At 41.7% G+C, this 20,575-nt stretch overlaps 1 protein-coding gene across 11 annotated transcripts; it reads right to left on the bottom strand.

Moving 5' to 3' along the window:
- Positions 1-13,206: 13,206 nt before the first annotated feature.
- On the bottom strand, positions 13,207-16,224 carry LOC129762266 (probable elongation factor 1-delta). Of its 11 annotated transcripts, none has more exons than XM_055760369.1 (5): positions 16,138-16,224; positions 15,431-15,541; positions 14,611-15,129; positions 14,096-14,179; positions 13,207-14,031 (listed from the first exon to the last, which is right to left on the bottom strand). In XM_055760369.1, the coding sequence occupies exons 2-5, from the start codon at positions 15,518-15,520 to the stop codon at positions 13,405-13,407; spliced, it is 1,320 nt and encodes a 439-aa protein (XP_055616344.1). In that variant the 5' UTR covers positions 15,521-15,541; positions 16,138-16,224; the 3' UTR covers positions 13,207-13,404. The 11 variants fall into 11 exon arrangements, with proteins under 11 accessions (XP_055616344.1, XP_055616343.1, XP_055616351.1 ...); XM_055760368.1 differs by having other exon boundaries at positions 16,019-16,200; XM_055760376.1 differs by lacking the exon at positions 14,611-15,129.
- Positions 16,225-20,575: the final 4,351 nt, after the last annotated feature.

The following is a 20,575-nucleotide window of genomic DNA, read 5'->3' as shown; positions in this document are numbered from 1 at the left end:
ATAAAACCATCATTAGACACAGTTTTCGTTCAATATTCTGCGATATCGGAAAAAAACTTTTATTTAATCACATAAAATAAATATTCGATACGTTAAAGTAAATTTTTATTCATAATTTTGATTATGAAATTTATTCCACCTGAATATCCATCATTATTTTCACCTCCCAATGAAAGCACACGTAGCTTAATGCCGTCTACTCTACTCTTCAAAATCAGAATCCGAATTGGATTACGATTCCAATAATACAAAAGCAAAAGCAGCAGGTTTTCCATTTTCATAGTCTTTATTTTTAGATTTTCCAAAACAATATTCGGAACTTGGCAGTTCAGTATAGTTGTATTGATGAACCCGAGTGCCAACCCGTGAAACATCTCAGTGTGAAACTAACAGCTTTCGGGGCGAACTAGTGCGAAACTGAGTGAATAAAAAAACGTTTTGACAGCAGTTAGTGCGGCACTGGGGTTGAAACTGAACAAAAACGAATTCGCTATAATAATCGAAGCGAACGGATAATTTACATCGATTAATCGACGCTCCCTTTAACTCGTAAAAGAAGCACAATGCCGTCAACGCGAATTGAGCTTCGATAACGAGTTCAGGGGAGCGTAGAAGATATTGATTGATTTTCAGGAGTAATAGATAACGGTACTCAGTATCAAACAATGTAGTCACCCACACAAGACAACGCACAGCGCGTTGAATGCATAGGAATGTGGGACAAAAATCATAACAGCAGAATTTAGCCATTGTAACACTTCGTTGTGATGAAAAAGATTGTTCATAAGCAAGATGGTGGAGTTAACAGGTGGTATTTACACTATTTAGAAAAGACGTTTGAGGAATGGCAAGACGAAAACTTTGGATTTGTTTATGTTATTACTTACGTCGGTATGGTTACATTTGATTTCGTCGAAGGTATTTGAAGCAGTATAATAAATAAACAGTTGTCGTTGAAAATAGTAACTAGTAACCTTTATGCATATGCTTCCGCCAGCTGGCTCGGCTAATGTGATTCAGGGAGTGCTTTGATCGTGGTACCGCCACTGGCGCATAATTTGCAGCTTTGTTTTTTGTGCTGGTTCATAACGACAATCAACCGTGCCGGCGAAACGGTAGTCAATGTTTAGTGTTGTTTGGATACCATCTATGTAAATAAGTTCAAACTTACGGGATACGTCCGAACGGAAATTCTGACATTACGTTTTACCTTCCACTTCACTTTCCTTGTTCATAAGTATCAGAACTTCTGTTTGCATAAGTGTCTCATGTTATTTGAATAATCGCATAAGTGTCTCAAGCGACAAAATCTTTGTTCTTCTAATGTGGAAAGTTCTGATAATCTCTGATCACAGAAATCATTATTCGAGTAACTACTGGTTTAGATTATGTTCAAGTAGTTGTTTTTGAAGAGTAAAATAATCGTTTGCATAAGTGTAGTATGTAATCTGAATAATCTCATGTAAAAAAACCTTTGTTTGTTAAATAAGAAAAGTGCTGATCTTTTCGGATACACATTTCTGGCATTAATTACACATTTATTACATCAATGACGAAAGTGTCTCATATTCAACGGATAATAAAACTAAAATTATGTGTTGATTATACTTCATATGATTTACTCTTGAACTTCGTTTACTAGTTTAGCGGAGCGTCAAAGAATAGCTGATTTTCAGTCGGAATGAACGTTTTCAAAATTAATACTATGAATGAAAATTAGCTTTTCCATATCAAATTAGTTTTCTATTTAAATTAAAAACATTTTTGTTTGCAGGTGGTGAATAAGTCTCAGTCTCAGGAAAACTGTTTATGAAGACAACTTTATATTATAATGAAAAAATGCAGTGACAATTTTGGAATTGTATAGCTTTATGGTTGAATGAAAGTCAGAAATACGTGTTTCAAGGAATTAAATAACATGATGTGAAAATTTTCATTCAAATTTTAAAATTCAAAAACCGGCTCCGTGTCTTCTGATCTGATAGAGATTACACTAACGAGTTTGGGACCCAAATTATGGCCCTAATTTGAAGTCGACACCATGCCACTGTCGTCGTGAATTACCAATTTACCATCATCTGACATATCGTGATGTCGACGATGGAAGCAGAGGGATAGTGAGATAGGCGGTGAAGGTAGGTAGAGAGAGATAGCGATAATCGTGCCATACACCTGATTAAGCATTTGATGCTTAAAAATAGAATGAATGACTCCAGGGTACGCTTATAACAAGGTAACCTGGACTCGAAGTTTGTAGGACACGATTCACTTATACCATGGACAGACATACAACTGTACTAGCGCTGTACGTGTACAGCGTTGTACAGGTACCACGATAGCATGACACACATACTTTGGTTGTACATTGTACCGCATGTCAGACTGACAATCAGAAGTTTGAATTTATTGCATTGTATTTTCACCAATATTTCAATGAAAAGGGTTTTTATATAGCGTCTAAACTATCGAACACAACAAATATGTTTCCAATCTGAGTTATTAACTCAAGAGAAAGTCAATGAAAAGAATGTATACCAAATGTTTTGATTCGTTTTGTTCATGCTACTCACCACTAACCGTCTATGGCGCTGCGCACAGTACAACTGTAGCCATGTACTGCGGAAAAATAGGTCGGTACAGGTACAGCGATTGTACCGAGTTGCTTGCATGGTTCTAGCGCTGTACATGGTGACAGACATACAATTTTCGAAGTACAACGCAAGTACAGCTGTATGTCTGTCATAAGTATTATACACTCTCAACTATGGCATCTTAGCTTTCACGAAAAGCAGCGATCGCAAAGCAATTCATAACAAGTGTTTTTTTGTTACAAATATTACGTGTTTCGATTTTTTTTAAATACGTCAATATTACGTGAGATAGAAAAGTTAGTGAACCAATAAAGTTAAAATAATGGAACTAGTACCCAGGATATGTTGTTTGTGTGCTGCTTTTTGAAACTGGTCTTTTTACGGCGGCTCGACTGGGAAGAAATATATATAAAATATTTCCATTTTCAGACCACTCTTTGGCTCGATGTATGGCACCCGAATACGTGAGCGTTCGGCCATTCATGCCCGGGCTCGTGCCCAACTCTAATTATGAAAACATATCCCACAAATTATCATTTCATCGCCTTTCTGTAGCCAGCATAGAAACTCATGAGCATAGACATCATAACCTGAAATTAAAAATGAAGAGCTCCGCGCGATCCTGTAGCAGTGATTTTATTGCAAATCGCCAAAAAGCTTCCGGATGGGTATCCAAACATCGCTTGCCAAAGGAAACTATCCAACGTAATCAAATATTAAGATATATGACTCCAAACAGTAAACAATACGTGAGCCCCATTATTTGCGCTAGCCTTGCTTTATGCTGCCTACACTCAATTTGCATTGGTTATAAGTAAATAAGTCACAACACAAATGTCATCTATTAAGGTGAAGGTGGAAGGTAGTCACAAATGGCTGTCACAATGGCGCTCATTTCTTTCATCTCCCTCCCTCATCCCTCGCCCGAAAATCAATAACTTTGCGAAACAGTGTGATGGAAATGATCTATTTCGCACAATTCCCATCAAGTAATATCAACCAAACTCTAATCGATTACTCACAAGATGTTAAATTTTCATCTGTCGCACTGTACAGTGAAAAACGTCGGAAAACTCGAGCAAGTGCTCTGAAAGTTAAATTTTCGGTTTTCAATCTTCGGCAATGATTTTGTTTGTATTGGTGAAAGCATCGTTATTTTTTCGACACTGATGCCAGACAGCATAATCGAAACAGCTATAAAAACCACTCAATGAATTGTTATTCCTGAGTCATAGCGTTTCATGTCACGAAAATCAATAGAATAAATTGTGTTGATATCAATACAATTATTATTTTTAAGTTTAATGGGTCTATAATGTAAGTTTTAGCAACTTTAGCATTGGGTAAGAAAATTGTATTGCAGAGCTCGGAACACTGCCATGGCTGCCTATGCTTTCAAAAACAGTAAACGAAAAAGTATTAAATTCAATCAAAATGCCTCGGCCAACGAGGAGAAGGGTTAAGGCTCTCCAACGTGAATATGTGAAAACAATACGATCAACGAAGGAAAATATTAAGGAATTATCAACATCGAGTTACTATGCGGCAGAACTTGTTAATACCAAAAGAGCCCCAATTCGCATGTGTTATAAATTTGCTCATGTTACGCTTGCGTATAATCAGAATTTTACTTCATATGCAAATGCACCTTCTATATATATATTAATATTTGCAATTGTTCATCGGAACATATCGTTCATACATTTTATTTATTTGTTGTTTCGTATTCGATAAAACTCGCACAGACTACTCTATCTAATATTTTTAATACTATTTTTAAAAGTAGGTTTGCTAGTCGTAAAATCAAAGTGAGCACTGATTTCATTGAATGCACGTAGGCATGAGTCCAATGGATTGTTGAAGCCGTAGCCGGTTCGGTGTACAGGTACAGAGATGAGCTGTGTGAATCTTAACTGCCGTGAAGGAACGTGAAAAGGAACATTTTCTAAGAGTTGGGGACAGTCGATGTTGTTGCGCAGTAGGTCGAAGATCATCAGTTGCAGAATGTGAGTGCGCCTCGCACGTAGTGTTTCCATACCGATCAACATACAGCGTGCGGAATAATCGGGCAGGTTAGAGGGGTCGCTCCAAGGAAGATTCCGCAAGGCAAATCGAATGAAACACTTCTGAATGCGTTCGATTCTGATGATCAGCGATGTGTGGTAAGGTGCCCACACAGGTGCAGCGTATTCCAGGATTCTTTGGACTAAAGCGCAAAACAAAGTTTTTTGGGCGTAGATGTCGGTGAACTGACAGGTAGATCGTCGTATGAATCCAAGTACCGTATAAGCCTTAGCAGTGATAAGCGCAATATGTTCGTTGAATCTCAACTTGGAGTCAATAGTAACTCCAAGATCGCATATTGTATAAACACGTTCCAATGGCACAGACCCAATGTGGTACTGATGTTTTACGGCGGCGATCCTACGGGTGAATGAAATCACCTTGCATTTTTTCACGTTTACTCTCATGCCGTTTACGTTCACCACAATAACGTTTCGTCAATGTCTTTTTGGAGTACGAGGCAGTCGAGCGTTGTCCTGACTACTCGATACATTTTCAGGTCATCAGCGAACATTTGTTTGTATGATGAAATACGGGGGCACAGGTCGTTGACGAACAGGACAAATAACATTGGCCCTAGCACTGAAGATTACTGAGTGAGCCGCATTGATCGTCACGAAGGATTGGCAACCGGTCAAGTAGGAAAAGGTCCAATCAACCACCCAACTTGGAAATCCCATAGCGCTGAATTTTTTACATGTATACATGTGCGGCACGGTGTCGAAAGCTTTTGAAAAATCGACGTAGATGGAGTCGACCTGCCGACGAGCTTCGACTTCACGAAACAATGTATTTGTGTAGCAAAGCAGATTCGTTGTTGTGGACCGATGCTGGACGAAACCATGCTGGAACTCCGATATGAGTGGATGTACCACATTGTACAAAGCGTTGTGCACTAACTTTTCGAAGACTTTACTGAAGCAGCAGAGAAGTGATATTCCACGGTAGTTCTTCACGTGATTCCGATTACCCGCTTTGTGAATTGGTACTATTGAGGCCTTTTTCCAAACGGTGGGAAAAATTCTTTCTCTCAACGAGCGGTTGAATATGCAAGAGACGGGAAAAGCGAGTTAGTGAGCACAGTGTTTCAGCAGAGATGGAGGAATGCCATCGACTCCAGGCCCTTTTGATGCATCTAGATCACGCAAGGTTTTCAAGACTTCATCCCGAGAGAAATTGAACGTTGGCATATTCAGATTGTGCTCCTGTATGCGATCGAAGCTTGCACCGTGCAGAGGCGGTGAAGTTGAATTGTACACTGTCTGGAAGAAGCTCGCAAACAGATTAGCGTCTTCACTACACGTCGTTTGAGGGGAATTTGCGCATAAAGAACTTCATACAATTTGTCGTAGAAACGTTCAGCTATAACTTCGACCGAGCCTCCTTCCGGCAGTTGAAGCCAGTCAATAGAGGACAGTATGTTGTTCAACGAGTCAAAGTTACACAACCTGAAATTCAATTCAGGTGGAAGAGACGCATAGTCAGAGAAGTTGGCCGGACTGTAGAGGGCGTCCATGTTTAAAACAAAGGGCTTGTGATGTTCATCGGCTGCCAATAACGGGACCGCAGGCTCTAGAAGATTCGCGATGTCCGGTTCACTTATGAACGCCAAGTCGAGAAGTCTGCCGTTCGAATTTGGAAGCGAATTCACTTGAGTTAATCCCAAACTTAGCATCGGTTCAGTAAGTGCCAGTTCCTGTTCCGTAGATGCGTTAGATGGTAAATAACCGTTCATGTCCTCATCGAAGACCCAACTCAAAAGCGGGAGGTTGTAGTCGCCTAGTGCCAAGATTACATCTTTACTCGAACATCCATCCATGATCGTCTGTAGCGCGTTGGTATGAGACGTGTAGAGAGCCGGACTGGAGAGGGGGCGCAAATAGATAGCTGCGATGTATAGTGTTCTGTACAGCAAACTAATGCGCACAGCCACTTGCTCGAGATGGCCACAGTCCTCAAGCGGTACTACAGCACACGAGTAGTTGGATTTTACCGCGATAAGTACACCACCTCCTCTGGAAAATTGGCTGGTAACTGGATTACGGTCGCAGCGAAAGAACTGATACTCAGAGGATAGCTCACAATCTGAAATGTCCGCACGAAGCCACGTTTCAGTGAGAACTAGAGCGTCGTAGTCACAGGTCGAGAGCATCAATCGGAGCTCCGTGGTCTTCGTACGTAATCCCCTCACATTTTGGTAGTATATGACGAATACAGGATCAACTGGAGGTGATGAGTTATCTGGAATGAGGGCCCGATGGCCCTCAATATCCTCCAGTGGTAGAGCTGTTAATGGGCTACCGTGTTCGGTAGTTGTGTAGACTGAGGTGTGCAAGCATCGGATGGAGTGAACGGGTCTAGACGAGGCAGTTTTGTCGTGCTCGGCATCCGAAAAACCTGGGAACGACGAACATCCTCGAACTCCCTGAAGAATATTCCAGCTGGCCAGGTAGAAGGGTCCATTGCCGTGTCCTTCAAGTTCGGATTGATTCCAATTTTGAATGACACAAACTGAAGTTTTGTCAGGTCGGTTTCCTTCTTCACTAGCTTCTTAGCAACGACGGTATCTGAACATACTAAGCAGTCCTGAACCAACATGGCAACGTCCTCTTCAGAGACTTGCGGGTCAATCCGTGAAAGATAAATCCAGAATTTGTCAGCAGGCTTGGGTACAGTTGCGATAGTCTTGGCAGTGGCTGCTGATGACTTAGTCCCTATTCGCAGAGCTGCTGTTGGCTTTCTTGTAGGCGTTACATTCAATTCAGCGCGAGGCCGTTTTATATTGGGCCAGACTGTTGATGCGACTGTGCTGGGAAGTTGAGCTTGGACAATAGATGTTTTAATTTCACCAAGCTCGGTTAAAATAGGTTTTAACGAGTCGTCGAGCTTTTTCGCTAGCACGTCTTGTACGGCTGGGACGGTACCGTTAGTTTTCACGCAGTCGAGTATTTTCATGCAGTCATTGCAGAACCATAGCAAATTATCGTTTTGGGTGAGAAAATCCAGGTTTGCACGCTTCCAACCAATACATTTCATATGAGTCAAATGTTGGCAGAAACCGTTGCATTTGACGAACTCTAGTCCTCTTACCGGCGCAGAGCACTGGCAGCAAGTTGACTCCATCGTTAGACAGGTGGCAGTAGTGGATCAAAATCAAGTTGCAGGTATTGAGCTTTATGGCATTAGCTTCAACGGCGGTTCGACAGACGGCGCTGTACACGGCAAGATGAACTGATGACGTCAGCACTGCCGATACTATTGAATGCAGTAACAGGAGCTGTTCACCCGGTGGTATTGTCACGAAATATCGTTGTGGCACGTAAAAACACACACGATTTCAAAACTTTTCAAGCGACGCGACAATCACACCCACAAAGAAATTCACGAAAACGAAAAACAGTTTGGTTATCAGTATGGAAACAAATAAAAAATGTAGAGTACAAGTGAAAACAGAACAACTAGCGCGGTGCGTTTAGCAGTCGATTCAATTACTTAAGTATTGAATTGTTATTTATTTTTCAAATGTATTCAAAGACTAGTGTCAACGAAGTGCCACACAGCCTGTTAAGTGAATTGATCTATTTACGTGTGCTTTGCTCTTCTCTCACAAATACTATTACCCCATTTTTACTCGTGGGTTTACCTATACTACTACAATGGCTAGCTTCCACCTTCACGTTAACACTTTACCGTCCGGCGACACCACAGTGGTTACGTCCGCAAACTAGCGGTTGACTGCCGGCGACACCATAGTGCTTACGTCAAGGGATTGCTGAGATGGCCGTAGCCAGCATAGAAAATCATGAGCATAGAAATCATAACCTAAAATTAAAAATGAAGTGCTTCGCGTGATTCTTCAGCTGTGATTTTGATTGCAAATCGTCAAGAAAGCTTCCGGATGGGTATCCAAACATCGCTTGCCAAAGGAATCTATCCAATGTAATCAAATATTAACATATATGACTCCAAACATTAAACAATACGTGAGCCCCCTAAGCGCGAGCCCTGTTTAATGCTGCCTACGCTCAGTTTGCATTGGATGGGATAGGGTTGCCAAAGGCCCGGTTTACGTTTCTATAAGTAGGAAAGGTGGGGGGGATACAGACATGTTAAAGGTGGCCGTACACTGTTTGCCCGGAGGTCAAATATTTGATATTTTTTGACAGATAAGGTTTGATTTGATATTTGTACAAACACTATTTTGTTTGCCACTCTTCAATTTTCAACAGTGGTAAACAATTTCAAACACCGAACATGGAAAAAATCCGCTGAAATATTCAAGGTAACCTAACCATGTACCGACAGGTTCGAAGAACAATCTGAAAAAATTATTATTATTATTATTATTATTTTTTTATTATTATTCACTTTTATTCATCGGACTGTTGTCTACATGAAATGACCTAATACTATAAATTTCTAATGTTTCTAATTCGTGCGAGGAATTTAGCAGAAGATTCTTCAAATTGAAACAAATCTTCGACAGTCGTAAACATACGGATCATAGCTGTGAGTGGTTCATTATACCCGAAGGTCGTTCGATGATATCTTGGTTGAAGCAGCGTTCTAGCTCGTAATGCCCTCGGTGGCACTCGGATATCCAACAACGAGAGTAGCCTTGGGCAATCGACCTCAGCATTCAGAAGCTTTGCAACAAAAACCGCTTGCTGATTTTTTCGTCGACGTTCTAAGGTTTCCAACCTCAGCAAATTGCAGCGATCAGAATATGGTGGGAGATTTTGCGGATCGCGCCATGGTAGATTTCGCAACGCAATCCTGATGAACTTGCGCTGAACACGTTCGATCCTCAAACTCCATGTTAGCTGATGAGGAAACCAAACCGTCGAAGCATTTTCCAGGATTGGGCGTACCAGAGAGCAATAGAGGGCTTTCAGGCAATGAGGATCAGAGAAATCTTTTGAGATTTTTGACACAAATCCAAGCTGACGATTTGCCTTAGTGATCAGAGCAGAGCGATGGAGGTTGAATGTTAGCTTCTGGTCCATATGAACACCTAGATCACTGAATTCATCGATTCTATGAAGTATTTCTCCGTTTATGGTATAGTCGTAAGTGATTGGTTGCTCGACGCGATAATATGACATTGCCAAGCATTTGGGAATACTGACCGTAAGCTTATTTCTACGGCACCAGTCAGTAAATATATTCAATAACGACTGAAAACGCATACAATCCTCAACAGTCCGCACGATGAAATACAACTTCAGATCATCCGCATATGCTAGCTTACATCCATCTCCAAGTGCAAGCAATACATCGTTGAAGTACAAATTGAACAGCAAGGGGCCAAGATTGCTACCCTGCGGCACACCTGACATATTTGTAAAACTCGAAGAAGTAGTAGAATCCAATTTTACACGCAAACACCTATCAGTCAAATATGAGCGAAGCCACGACGTTAACCTTTCAGACACGCCAAGTTTTGAAAGTTTTCCCAACAGGATATCATGGTTGATGGTATCGAAGGCTGCTTTGAGGTCGGTGTAGATGACATCTACTTGGGCTCCATTTTCCAATTGCTCGAAACAGATCGTTGTAAAACTAAGCAAATTAGTGGTAACCGAACGTCCAGGCATGAAGCCATGTTGATCACTGGAGATGTAGCATTTGGTGCTCTCGAGAATGATGCTGCTCACAACTATTTCAAACAGTTTCGAGGCAGATGAAAGATTAGTTATCCCTCTATAGTTTTTAACATCTCGTTTGTCACCTTTCTTGTGAACCGGTACCATAAAAGACTGCTTCCAGATTGTTGGAAATTTCGACTCAACGAGAGATTTGTTAAATATTTTACACAGCGGCTCAACGAGAACTCCATTCGTACGGCAATACACAGCAGATGGAATGCCATCTGGTCCAGGTGCGAAGGTACATTTGATTCTCTTGACTGCATTATTTACCATATTGGGCGTGATTTCAAAGGCATCAATGTTGACTAGATCCACCGGAACATCCGCAACAGCTGAGATAAGGTCCTCCGAATTAACTGATTCCGAGGTAAACACTGAAGAAAAATGAGTGGCAAAAAGTTCACATTTCTGCTCGCCGAACGATGATTCAACATCATTTAAAAATATGCTGGGAGGTATAGTCGAGTTCTTCCGTTTAGAGTTTACATAGCTCCAAAAGCTCTTTGGGTTTCGCCTGAGATTAGTTTGGACTCGCAATACGTACGATTTGTAGAGCGATGAGTTTAGATTACGGTACTCGTTGCACGCCAAGTGGAAAATACGTTTATTTGCCAAGCAACGGTTACGTCGAAGTCTGCGTTGCGAGGCATTACGTTTCCGTTTCAATTTTCGTAACAGCAAGGTGCTCCAGGCAGGAGAAACAGCAGGTCGACGAGTTGGGACATTCGAATTCATCCAATTATTTAGCACGGAACACAACGTTTTAGACATCCAATAATTGAATATTTGCTTGTCGTGTTTTGTGTAGAATATATTTGATCAGTACACGTTGACCAAATTTTATCTGTCAAAAAGAGTCAAATATTTGGCTTCGGTCAAACAGTGTATGCGCACCCTAAGAAGAACTACAATTATATCTTTCGAAACTCATATTCTCCCGAACTTAAGTTTTACTGAAATTAAATCAGACCGAAACACATAAAAAAAGATTGTAATGACTACCTGCATGGACATATAGTGGGTGTAAATAACCGGACTCCGTGGAGTACACCAGTGGGAGTGCGATGTTTCCAAAATTCGAGTTGAACCTGAGCCCGGGTAAGTACCCTGCTGAACAGTTATTTTCTTGGCAATCGATGACAGCCTTTTTTGATGGTTCCCAACACAATAATGTAGTTCAGAATCTTTATGGAATGGTGTCAGTTTGATGTAAGGATTGCAATGCCAGAGCATCAGCGAGTAATTAATTTGGTCGCGTCCACAGATCAATCCGAACGAAGACTGTGGCTAGCTACTCCGGATCAGTCATTTTTTAGTGACGTCATCTGAGTCGTTGAAGTAAACAATGTGTTCTTATTTTTTATTTTTCGTGCTTTGTAAGTTTGTGCGTTGACAATATAGTTGATTATATTTAACACCATGAATAATTTGATAAAACACTCATCCACAAAGAACATAATTTTCGGGTTTTCGGAAAGCGAAAGAATCTTTTTTTTGGCCCGATAATGTCATTTTCATAATTTATACACCCGCTCACAGCGCATTGAACCATTTTCGATTTTTCATTTCAGGAACATTTACGCGTAAGTCAGAAAACAAAATACAACTGGCGACTGTTTACACTGACGACTCGGATGACGTCATCAAAAAAAAATGTTTACTCGCTAAAGAACTAGCTTTGTCTCTGTAAGCCGTGTTTAAATCATTCCCTCATCGATCGCCGATAAGTTGCTCGTTATTGACGGTATGGGTAGGGAAGCTCACAAATGAGCAGAACAAATCTCGCGTAACTTTTGAAAAGGTCCAATGTAACATTTTCGCCAACTCGAGAAAAACGTAGTTGAAGACCCGAACATTATTTCGCGAATTGTCTTAAAAGCTATCAATCTTTACCACTGTTTTCACCACTAGCTGTCAAGAATAACTCCGTAAAACCAATCGTAACTATTGTTCCGTGATTTGAGATTAAGGTTGAAGCCTCGGGGCGAAAAATGTTACATTTGACGTTTTGACTGCCCGCGTTTGCATATTGGACATATTACGTTGCACTATAAAAAATTGAAACTAACTAATAAACAACAATCCAAATATCAGCATTTCGTTCTAAAGACTGATTACTATTGTTATCACTCGTTGAATTGCACTGAAATCGATAACAACACCTGTAAGAAACAAATTCCAAAACGACCGAAGTACGACTGCGAGTTGTATTGACTGCTTTGTTACTTCGGACGTTTCGGCCGTCGGAGGAAAGTGGCGTCCGAAGTAACAGCCGGGTGCTTAAAATTCGAATCTGTACATTGGATATTTTTTGTATCGGCGACAAAAAGATGAAGAAGATAGATACGTGAACGATTGTTTTTGTAATACATTCAATGATTGAAAACTAATAGCGTGCATCCATTAACTCGATTTGTTTACATTTGTTACATAGGACCTTTTCAAAAGTTACGCGAGAAATGTATGGGAAATAGTATCGACTTCTTCGATATCTGTAATAGTAAAATAAGGCTAACCTGGGTTATGCGGATTGAATTGAATTTGTTGTCAACAAATGTAAAATAGAAATGTCACAAGAGATCCAATAATCAGGAGGATAAAAAAAATGTATGGGTCATATCTATTATATAACCGCATGGTTGACGTGGGATTACCGTTGGGTTATTAGTCATTTGTTTGTATCGTTTGTCGCCTCAGGTATCGATTTTTCGTCAGAGAAATTTCCTTCGACTTGCACTGTGGTCACGCGTATTCTAGAGCTTGCCCCTCGGAATACACTCAAGGCGTGTTATTTGGTTTAAGAAATCTCAACTAAGTAATCATGAATGACGCTAGTTAATGCATACGTTGAGACGGCAAAAGGCCATTCAAGAAGCCAATAATAAATTGAAAATCGTTGGTTGGCTAGGTTCACAAATTTCAGTTCTTTTATTTTGAACATCTAGAGTTTGTATTGTTTCTGTTGTTGTTTTGCGGTATTCAAGTGTTAAAAACGTTCAATTTGAAAAGTAGGGCGATACAAAGATTACACATAATTGTCCAAGTTGTAATTGTTTCTAATGAGCATTGGTTTACACAGACGCGTTAATGACAGCTTTCTAGATCTTGTTGAACGCGGCAATGTCCACACTCTGGACGTAATCTTCGATCTTTTCGATCTCCTCTTGCAGCCAATCGACCGACACCTTATCGTCCTCGATCACACAGGATATCTGAAGCTTGTGAATTCCGTAAGCTAGGGGAACCAGCTTTGATGCACCAAGAAGCAGACCATCGGTGCTGATTTTGCGAACCTCTTGTTCCATCAATTTCATATCTGTTTCATCATCCCACGGTTTGATGTCAAGAATGATGTTTGATTTTGCGATCAGAGCAGGTTTCTTAGACTTCTTAGCGGCGTAGTCGGCTAGTCGCTTCTCGCGTAGTTCAGCTGCTGCCTTATCTTCAGATTCATCATCCGAACCGAACAGATCAACATCGTCATCATCTTCATCTTCGTTGGCAGGTGCTGGAGCTTTCTTGGCTGGAGCCGGCGCTGCTGCTTTCGGTGCTACCGGGACCATTGAACCCGTCTCTAACGACTTTACACGCTCATGAAGATCGATAACCAATTTGTTCAGGCCATCAATGACCGAACGCAATTTCTCATTTTCCTTCTCGACCGTTGACAGACGATCAAGAAGCTCGGCACCGGGACTAGCGGCCAGAGCAGCGATACCATCCATCTGCAAATAAAGGATACCAGCCTAAATATTTGGAAAATGAACTTGTGAGCACACAGAAACATACGCGTTCAAGTGAGTTCTTGATGTGCTGTCTAGCCTTGGAGATTTCCGACGCCAGCGTGCATTGTGCCGGGGGGAATGTACTAATCTAAATTCGGGGGAAAATAATACGAAAGCGTTATTGACATTGTGTGTTAATGCGTTAGCAGAAAAACAAACAGTGCACTAAATATGTGAACAGGTGATTAGGTCTACGCTAACATGGAAGCACAACATATTGATTTGCGCAAAGAACATAAGCTACAGCTTAAATGTAGCAGATTTTCAAAAGTATTACCACGCAAACACAAAAACACATTCATGAAATCAAAGATCTATAAACACAAATAGAAATCCTAAAACAAAACAATAAGCTTTCGAGTACAGACGGCCGAATGTTCGGTTTTAAATTCGAACTAAATCCAGCAATCAGACCCCAGAGCAATAGCCAACAACAGAAGGAGAGTAATAAAAATCACAAGAAATTGCAAGAAAATATTGGACCAGAAAGCAACTACGCCTCGTTTGTCTATAATTAACCTTGTTTATCTCCTCCGTAATATTTCCACAAAGCTTATGTGCCAGATTCTCCTTCTCCTTCAGATTCTTGGTATTCTCTTGCTGACTTTTTTCGGTTAGTATAGTGTTGTTAGTTGCCGGACAGGTGGTATTGCCAATCACAGTCTCGGCTGCGGCTTCCTGGCTGGCTTTATTTTTCTTGCTTTTTTTAGCCTTTTTCTTAGCTTGCTCTTGAGATGCTTCCTCTGTTGCAACGGGTATTACAGGCTGTGGTGCCACCACTTGTTGATTGGGCGGTACTACAATTGCAACCGGCATAACAGGATCGGGTGATTGTGAAGTATCTTTCTTGTTTTTCCTGTTTCTCTTTCTCTCTTTTTTCACCTTGGATTGTTCACCATTAATAGTGGCGGCGGCAGCTGGGGCCGGTGACGATTGCTCCATTTTGGGCATCTCTGGTTTTGGCTGGACTTGAGAAGCCACAGACTTCTGCGTTATATTCGGACAGATGGAATGCTTACGTGATTCTCCAACTGAATGCTTGCGTGATTACATATAAGATTAAATTAGGATGACATCCACGATAAAAATTAATTTATGAGCAATTGTAACACTAAAACGCTTGTACTTAATGTGTTGATGCTTTCTCCCGATTAAAATGCAACATAGAACTATGCCGCAGGACGAAACTCAGTATTTGACTAAATAAGTTGAAAACATTGACTAGATTTACTATAGCGCAAGTTTAAATCTTGATCCAAAATCTGAATTTAGTCACACGGCAGAAGCACTAATGGGTAATTGTTAATCAAAAATATTCTACACTAAATAATCTACCTACCTGTGCTAGGTACTCGTAGTATTTTTTCTCAGCATCATCATAGTTGGGTTTTTCTGCCCAATGTTTTTCGCATGCTAGATAGGAAGCCATGCTTTTCACTTTTGTGTTTATCTGTAAATAGAACATATTTCTACATTTATCGCTATTTTTGGACACAATGAATGAGTGTGAACACAATTAGTGACCATAGCTTGTTTACGTGCGTTTTCATCTCACAATATTTACTAATAAACTGCGGTGAATAAATCCCATAAAATGGATGAGGGATTCATTATTTTTCTCGAGGCAGTGCTATCCACCATAAATTTCCGATTTCTTTTCAATGGAAACGCACCATTGAATCGATTTGATAGACAGTTGTGAGAAATTTGGTTTCACTATCTAGTATTCTACATAAAATCAACACATTTGAATTTCTGCCTAAAACAAATAAAAAACAGATATATGATGCAGAATGGATGAAATGGAATGGGTGGATGAGGAATCGGATTTCACTACTTAACAATCAATATAATTCCATCTTTTTGGAGTGCAGCACACTATTGAAAGTCAAAATAGCAGGAACAAGTCCATTCTGCGAAAACTCACCGTTTTTAGAATTGCACTTGAATCAAATCAATGGGAAAGACGATAGATGAGTGATGCAAAATGGTGGATGTTTCACTAGAAGCTAAAAATCAATAAAAATTACTGATTTTTATTCCTACCAAAAATACACGAGGTAGCGCGTGTCGTGTCGGCCGTGCAAGAGATCTGACATCTTCCAATCACGGCTTACAGAGACAAGACTAGCTACTCCGGATCAGTCATTTTTTAGTGACGTCATCTGAGTCGTTGAAGTAAACAATGTGTTCTTATTTTTTATTTTTCGTGCTTTGTAAGTTTGTGCGTTGATAATATAGTTGATTATATTTAACACCATGAATAATTTGATAAAACATTTATACACAAAGAACATAATTTTCGGTTTTTCGGAAAGCGAAAGAATCTTTTTTTTACCCGATAATGTCATTTTCATAATTTATACACCCGCTCACAGCGCATTGAACCATTTTCGATTTTTCATTTCAGGAACATTTACGCGTAAGTCAGAAAACAAAATACAACTGGCGACTGTTTACACTGACGACTCGGATGACGTCATCAAAAAAAAGTTTACTCGCTAAAGAACTAGCCTTGTCTCTGTAAGCCGTGTCTCCCAATCTGCTGTCATATTCAAGCTCTACTCGGGACCAAGGTGCCTCTATATATACCAGGTGAAACAATCATATGAAATGCACTTTCAGCAATATTGGAATTGCTGTCAGTATACGCGTTGACGGCGGAATGGTGTCGACATCTGAATACGACATTAGTTTGTATGAAGCCAACTATTCTCTGGTCCCGTCAGTGCGGACGTTATACCCCCACCGGTACTGACGGTCTACCCCCGGCGCCAGGGAGATGCACCCGATTCCGGTGACCATCATTTGTATATACCTGCCGTGTGGCGTAATCCCGGAACTACGACGGAAGCTGCTTGAAGCGGTAGCAGTCATGGAGGACCCAAAAATCATCTTGGGGGACTTCAATGCTCATCACCGCAACTGGGGAATGCAAACACCAGACGTCAGAGGGAATATCATCGCCGACCTCTTGGAGGTGATGGAGCTCTCGGTCTTAAATGACGGCACTGACACTTTTCGTAGAGGTACGAGCAACACAGCCATTGATATTTCAGCAGCTAGTCTCAACTTGGTGGATAGGTTAGGGTGGAACAAAGCCGACGACCTTCATGTCAGCGATCATCACTCGATAACCATCAGCTTTATCGGCCCGCCGCCGCTCACTACTCGCAGACCAAGATGGATCTTCGAAAGAGCTGACTGGACAGCCTTTCAAACATCCTCCGACTTCTTGATATCTAGAGACAATCCAACCACCATTGCCACTTTCAACAAAACCATTATGGAGGCGGCCGAAGCCTCCATCCCAAGAACGAAAACCACTCCGGGGAAAAAAGCGCTGCATTGGTGGTCCGAGGACATCAAGGGGAAGGTCAAGAAGCGGAGAAAGTTTCTGCGTACGGCCAAACGACTACCAGTAGGAGATCCAATGAAGGAAGCTGCCATGAACAGGTATCGAGCGCAACACATCAGAGTACGGCGGTTAATCCGGAAGGCGAAGTTAGACAGTTGGACTGGTTTTCTGGAGTCTATCAACGAAAACCAGTCCTCTGCGGATCTTTGGCGCAGAGTAAATGCACTAAATGGGAAGAGAAGGCCACACAATCCCATTCTTCAAGTGGATGGTATAACCTTCAGCGATCCCGTAGATACTTCGAACACGCTCGGCGAATATTTCGCGGGATTGTTCTCGATCTCCGAATATGAGCCCGATTTCATCCGTCGACAGGGAGCGGGTATCACTTCGGTCAGAAACTTTGTGGTCCCTATGAGTCGTCCTAATAATCCTCTCAACCGGAACTTCACCATCGAGGAACTTTCTGTTGCCCTACGTTCCGCGAAAGGTTACAGGCAGCTACCAATGTCATCGGCCGGTGGGCGGCCGAGAGAGGATTTAGACTTTCAGCGCAGAAGAGCGGCCATATGGTGATTTGCAGCGATAGACATCAGGGTCCCAACTCCAGGGTCCAGCTATACAAAAACAACATTCCCCGCCGAAAAACGCTAAAGATCTTTGGAGTGTTTGTTGACCACAAACTTAGCTTCCTCCGCCATTTCGAGGAAGTTAAGAAGAGCTGTGCCACCCGGTTGAACCTTCTGAAAACCATTTCCAAACCGCACCGGAGCAACAACAGAAATATTCGGCTACGGGTGGCCAAAGCCATCATCAGCAGCCGCCTCACCTATGGCCTTGAACTGACGTGTTTGGCTGGAGACAAGCTCCCAAAATCTCTGGCACCGATCTACAACAAAGCACTACGGACTGTCTCCGGTCTCCTGCCATCAACACCAGCTGCCTCTGTCTGCGCCGAAATTGAAGAACCTCCTTTCGATCTGATCATAGACTCGGCGATCGTAGCCAGGACTGCCAGTTTCTTGTCGAAAACCAGCGGTAGAGGAGAGACCCACCTGACCGCCCTTAGCAACACGATCCTGCAGCGGGTGGCGCACGCCAACCTCCCCCCAGTGGCAAAACAATCCTGGTTTGGTGCGAACGACTGGAGGTTCCCAACTGTTCTCGTCGAGAACGGTATTAGGGACAACTTTCGAGCCAGGGCGAGCTCGATCGGTCTGCTAGAATATTTCAAGGCCATCATAGCAGAAAAATACCGTCTCCACGAGATCAAATACTCGGACGGCTCAAAAGGACCATCGGGAGTTGGATTTGGGGTAAGCGATAATAATAATAGTCTGATTTCCAGCAAGAAACTCGCGGACATCTGCCAGGTCTTCTCGGCCGAAGTGGCCGGCATCTTCGAGGCAACTACAACTTCATCTTCCAAGCCGTTGTTGGTCGTCTCCGATTCGGCAAGCGCCATTGACGCCATGGCGACCAGGTCCAAACATCCATGGGTACAGGCCATCAGGAAGAACATATTGCCCGACACTGTGCTCATGTGGGTCCCCGGACACAACGGCATTGCAGGGAATGAAGCGGCCGACCAGTTTGCCGGAATCGGTCACACCAGACCGTTCTTCACTCGGAATGTGCCGCTTGACGATGTGAAGTTGTGGATCACCAACTCTCTCCGCACCTTTTGGACCGAAAGGTGGTTTGCAGAGAGGGGGCAGTTTCTCAGAAAAGTCAAGGGCACGATTGTCAGGTTTGACGATGTTAAAGGAATGAGAGAACAACGAATCCTGTCCAGATTGAGGACCGGTCACTGCTCGGTCTGACACGGATTCAATAGAGAACTCTACCATCTACTCTGCGACCACTGCCAAATCCACAACTCCGTCGAGCACATCTTGTGTGGTTGCCCGAAATTCGATGATCTGCGAAACCTGCATGGAATCAGCGGGAGTGTAAGAGACATCTTGAAGGACGATCCAGCAAGAGTAGCAGCGCTTGTCTGCTACCTAAAAGATGCCGAACTATTTTTTAAGATCTAGCGTCTGAACAATGGATCAGTCAAGAAGATCCTTGTTCCTTCCTCTCCACGATGAAGGGGAATAAGAACACGTCGGCATCTTCAACGGCACGGCTTCCTCTCCACTGGCATGGAGCCATGGTCCGAGGACATCCATGCCATCTGGTCCAACAAGCAAACAGCAAGTTCTTTGTTAAGTCATGTCTCGCAAAAGGATTTATATGTGTTTAATTTTTACGTCCAATTTTTATGTGATAATTTTATGTGCAATCTGTTCCCAAAGAAACCTTGCGGCAATGCCGTCGATAAAGAGGCGAACCAGCCCAGGAGGCTGAAAACCTCTCAAATACAGAATAAAAAAAACAGGAGGTGGGTTATATCTATGGTATAACCGCAAGGGTGACGTAGGACTATCGTTGATTCAGAGTTCATTTGTTTGAAGTTGAATTTGAGTTCATTCTGAATGAATGAATATTTGGAGAACTTCGAAAACGAGAGCGTTACGTTGGAGGCACAAGGTTTTATGCATCCAATTTTGGATACGGAAATATCCTACTGATGGGGAAGAATAATCTTCAGAAGCTATCCTGTTAATTGCGATTGATTGAAAAATCACAAAACCAAATGTATTTGGTCACGGTGTTACATGGATAGAAAACATTAAAATAAACTCTTTCACATGAATGTAATTTCAAATTCCCAGAGGAACTGGCAGATTATTTTCAGTAACGATTAGATATTTCCACATTTTCCTCGATACTGGAAGCCCACCAGTGGTTAATGCTAACTCGATAACCATCTGTTAATAGCACTTGATTGAAACATATTTGGTCACAGTGTTACATGGATAGAAAACATCAAAATAAACTCATTCACATGAATGTAATTTTAAATTCCCAGAGGAACTGGCAGATTATTTTCAGTAACGATTAGATATTTCCACATTTTCCTCGATACTGGAAGCCCACCAGCGGTTAATGCTAACTCGATAACCATCTGTTAATAGCACTTGATTGAAAAATATTTGGTCACAGTGTTACGTGGATAGAAAACATCAAAATAAACTCTTTCACATGAATGTAATTTTAAATTCCCAGAGGAACTGGCAG

The sequence above is a fragment of the Toxorhynchites rutilus genome, chromosome 1, assembly GCF_029784135.1.
Source record: "Toxorhynchites rutilus septentrionalis strain SRP chromosome 1, ASM2978413v1, whole genome shotgun sequence".
In the NCBI taxonomy this organism is placed as follows: Eukaryota; Metazoa; Arthropoda; class Insecta; order Diptera; family Culicidae; genus Toxorhynchites; species Toxorhynchites rutilus.
Note: the sequence above shows the minus strand (reverse complement) of the source record. Positions and strands in the feature narration are given on the sequence as shown.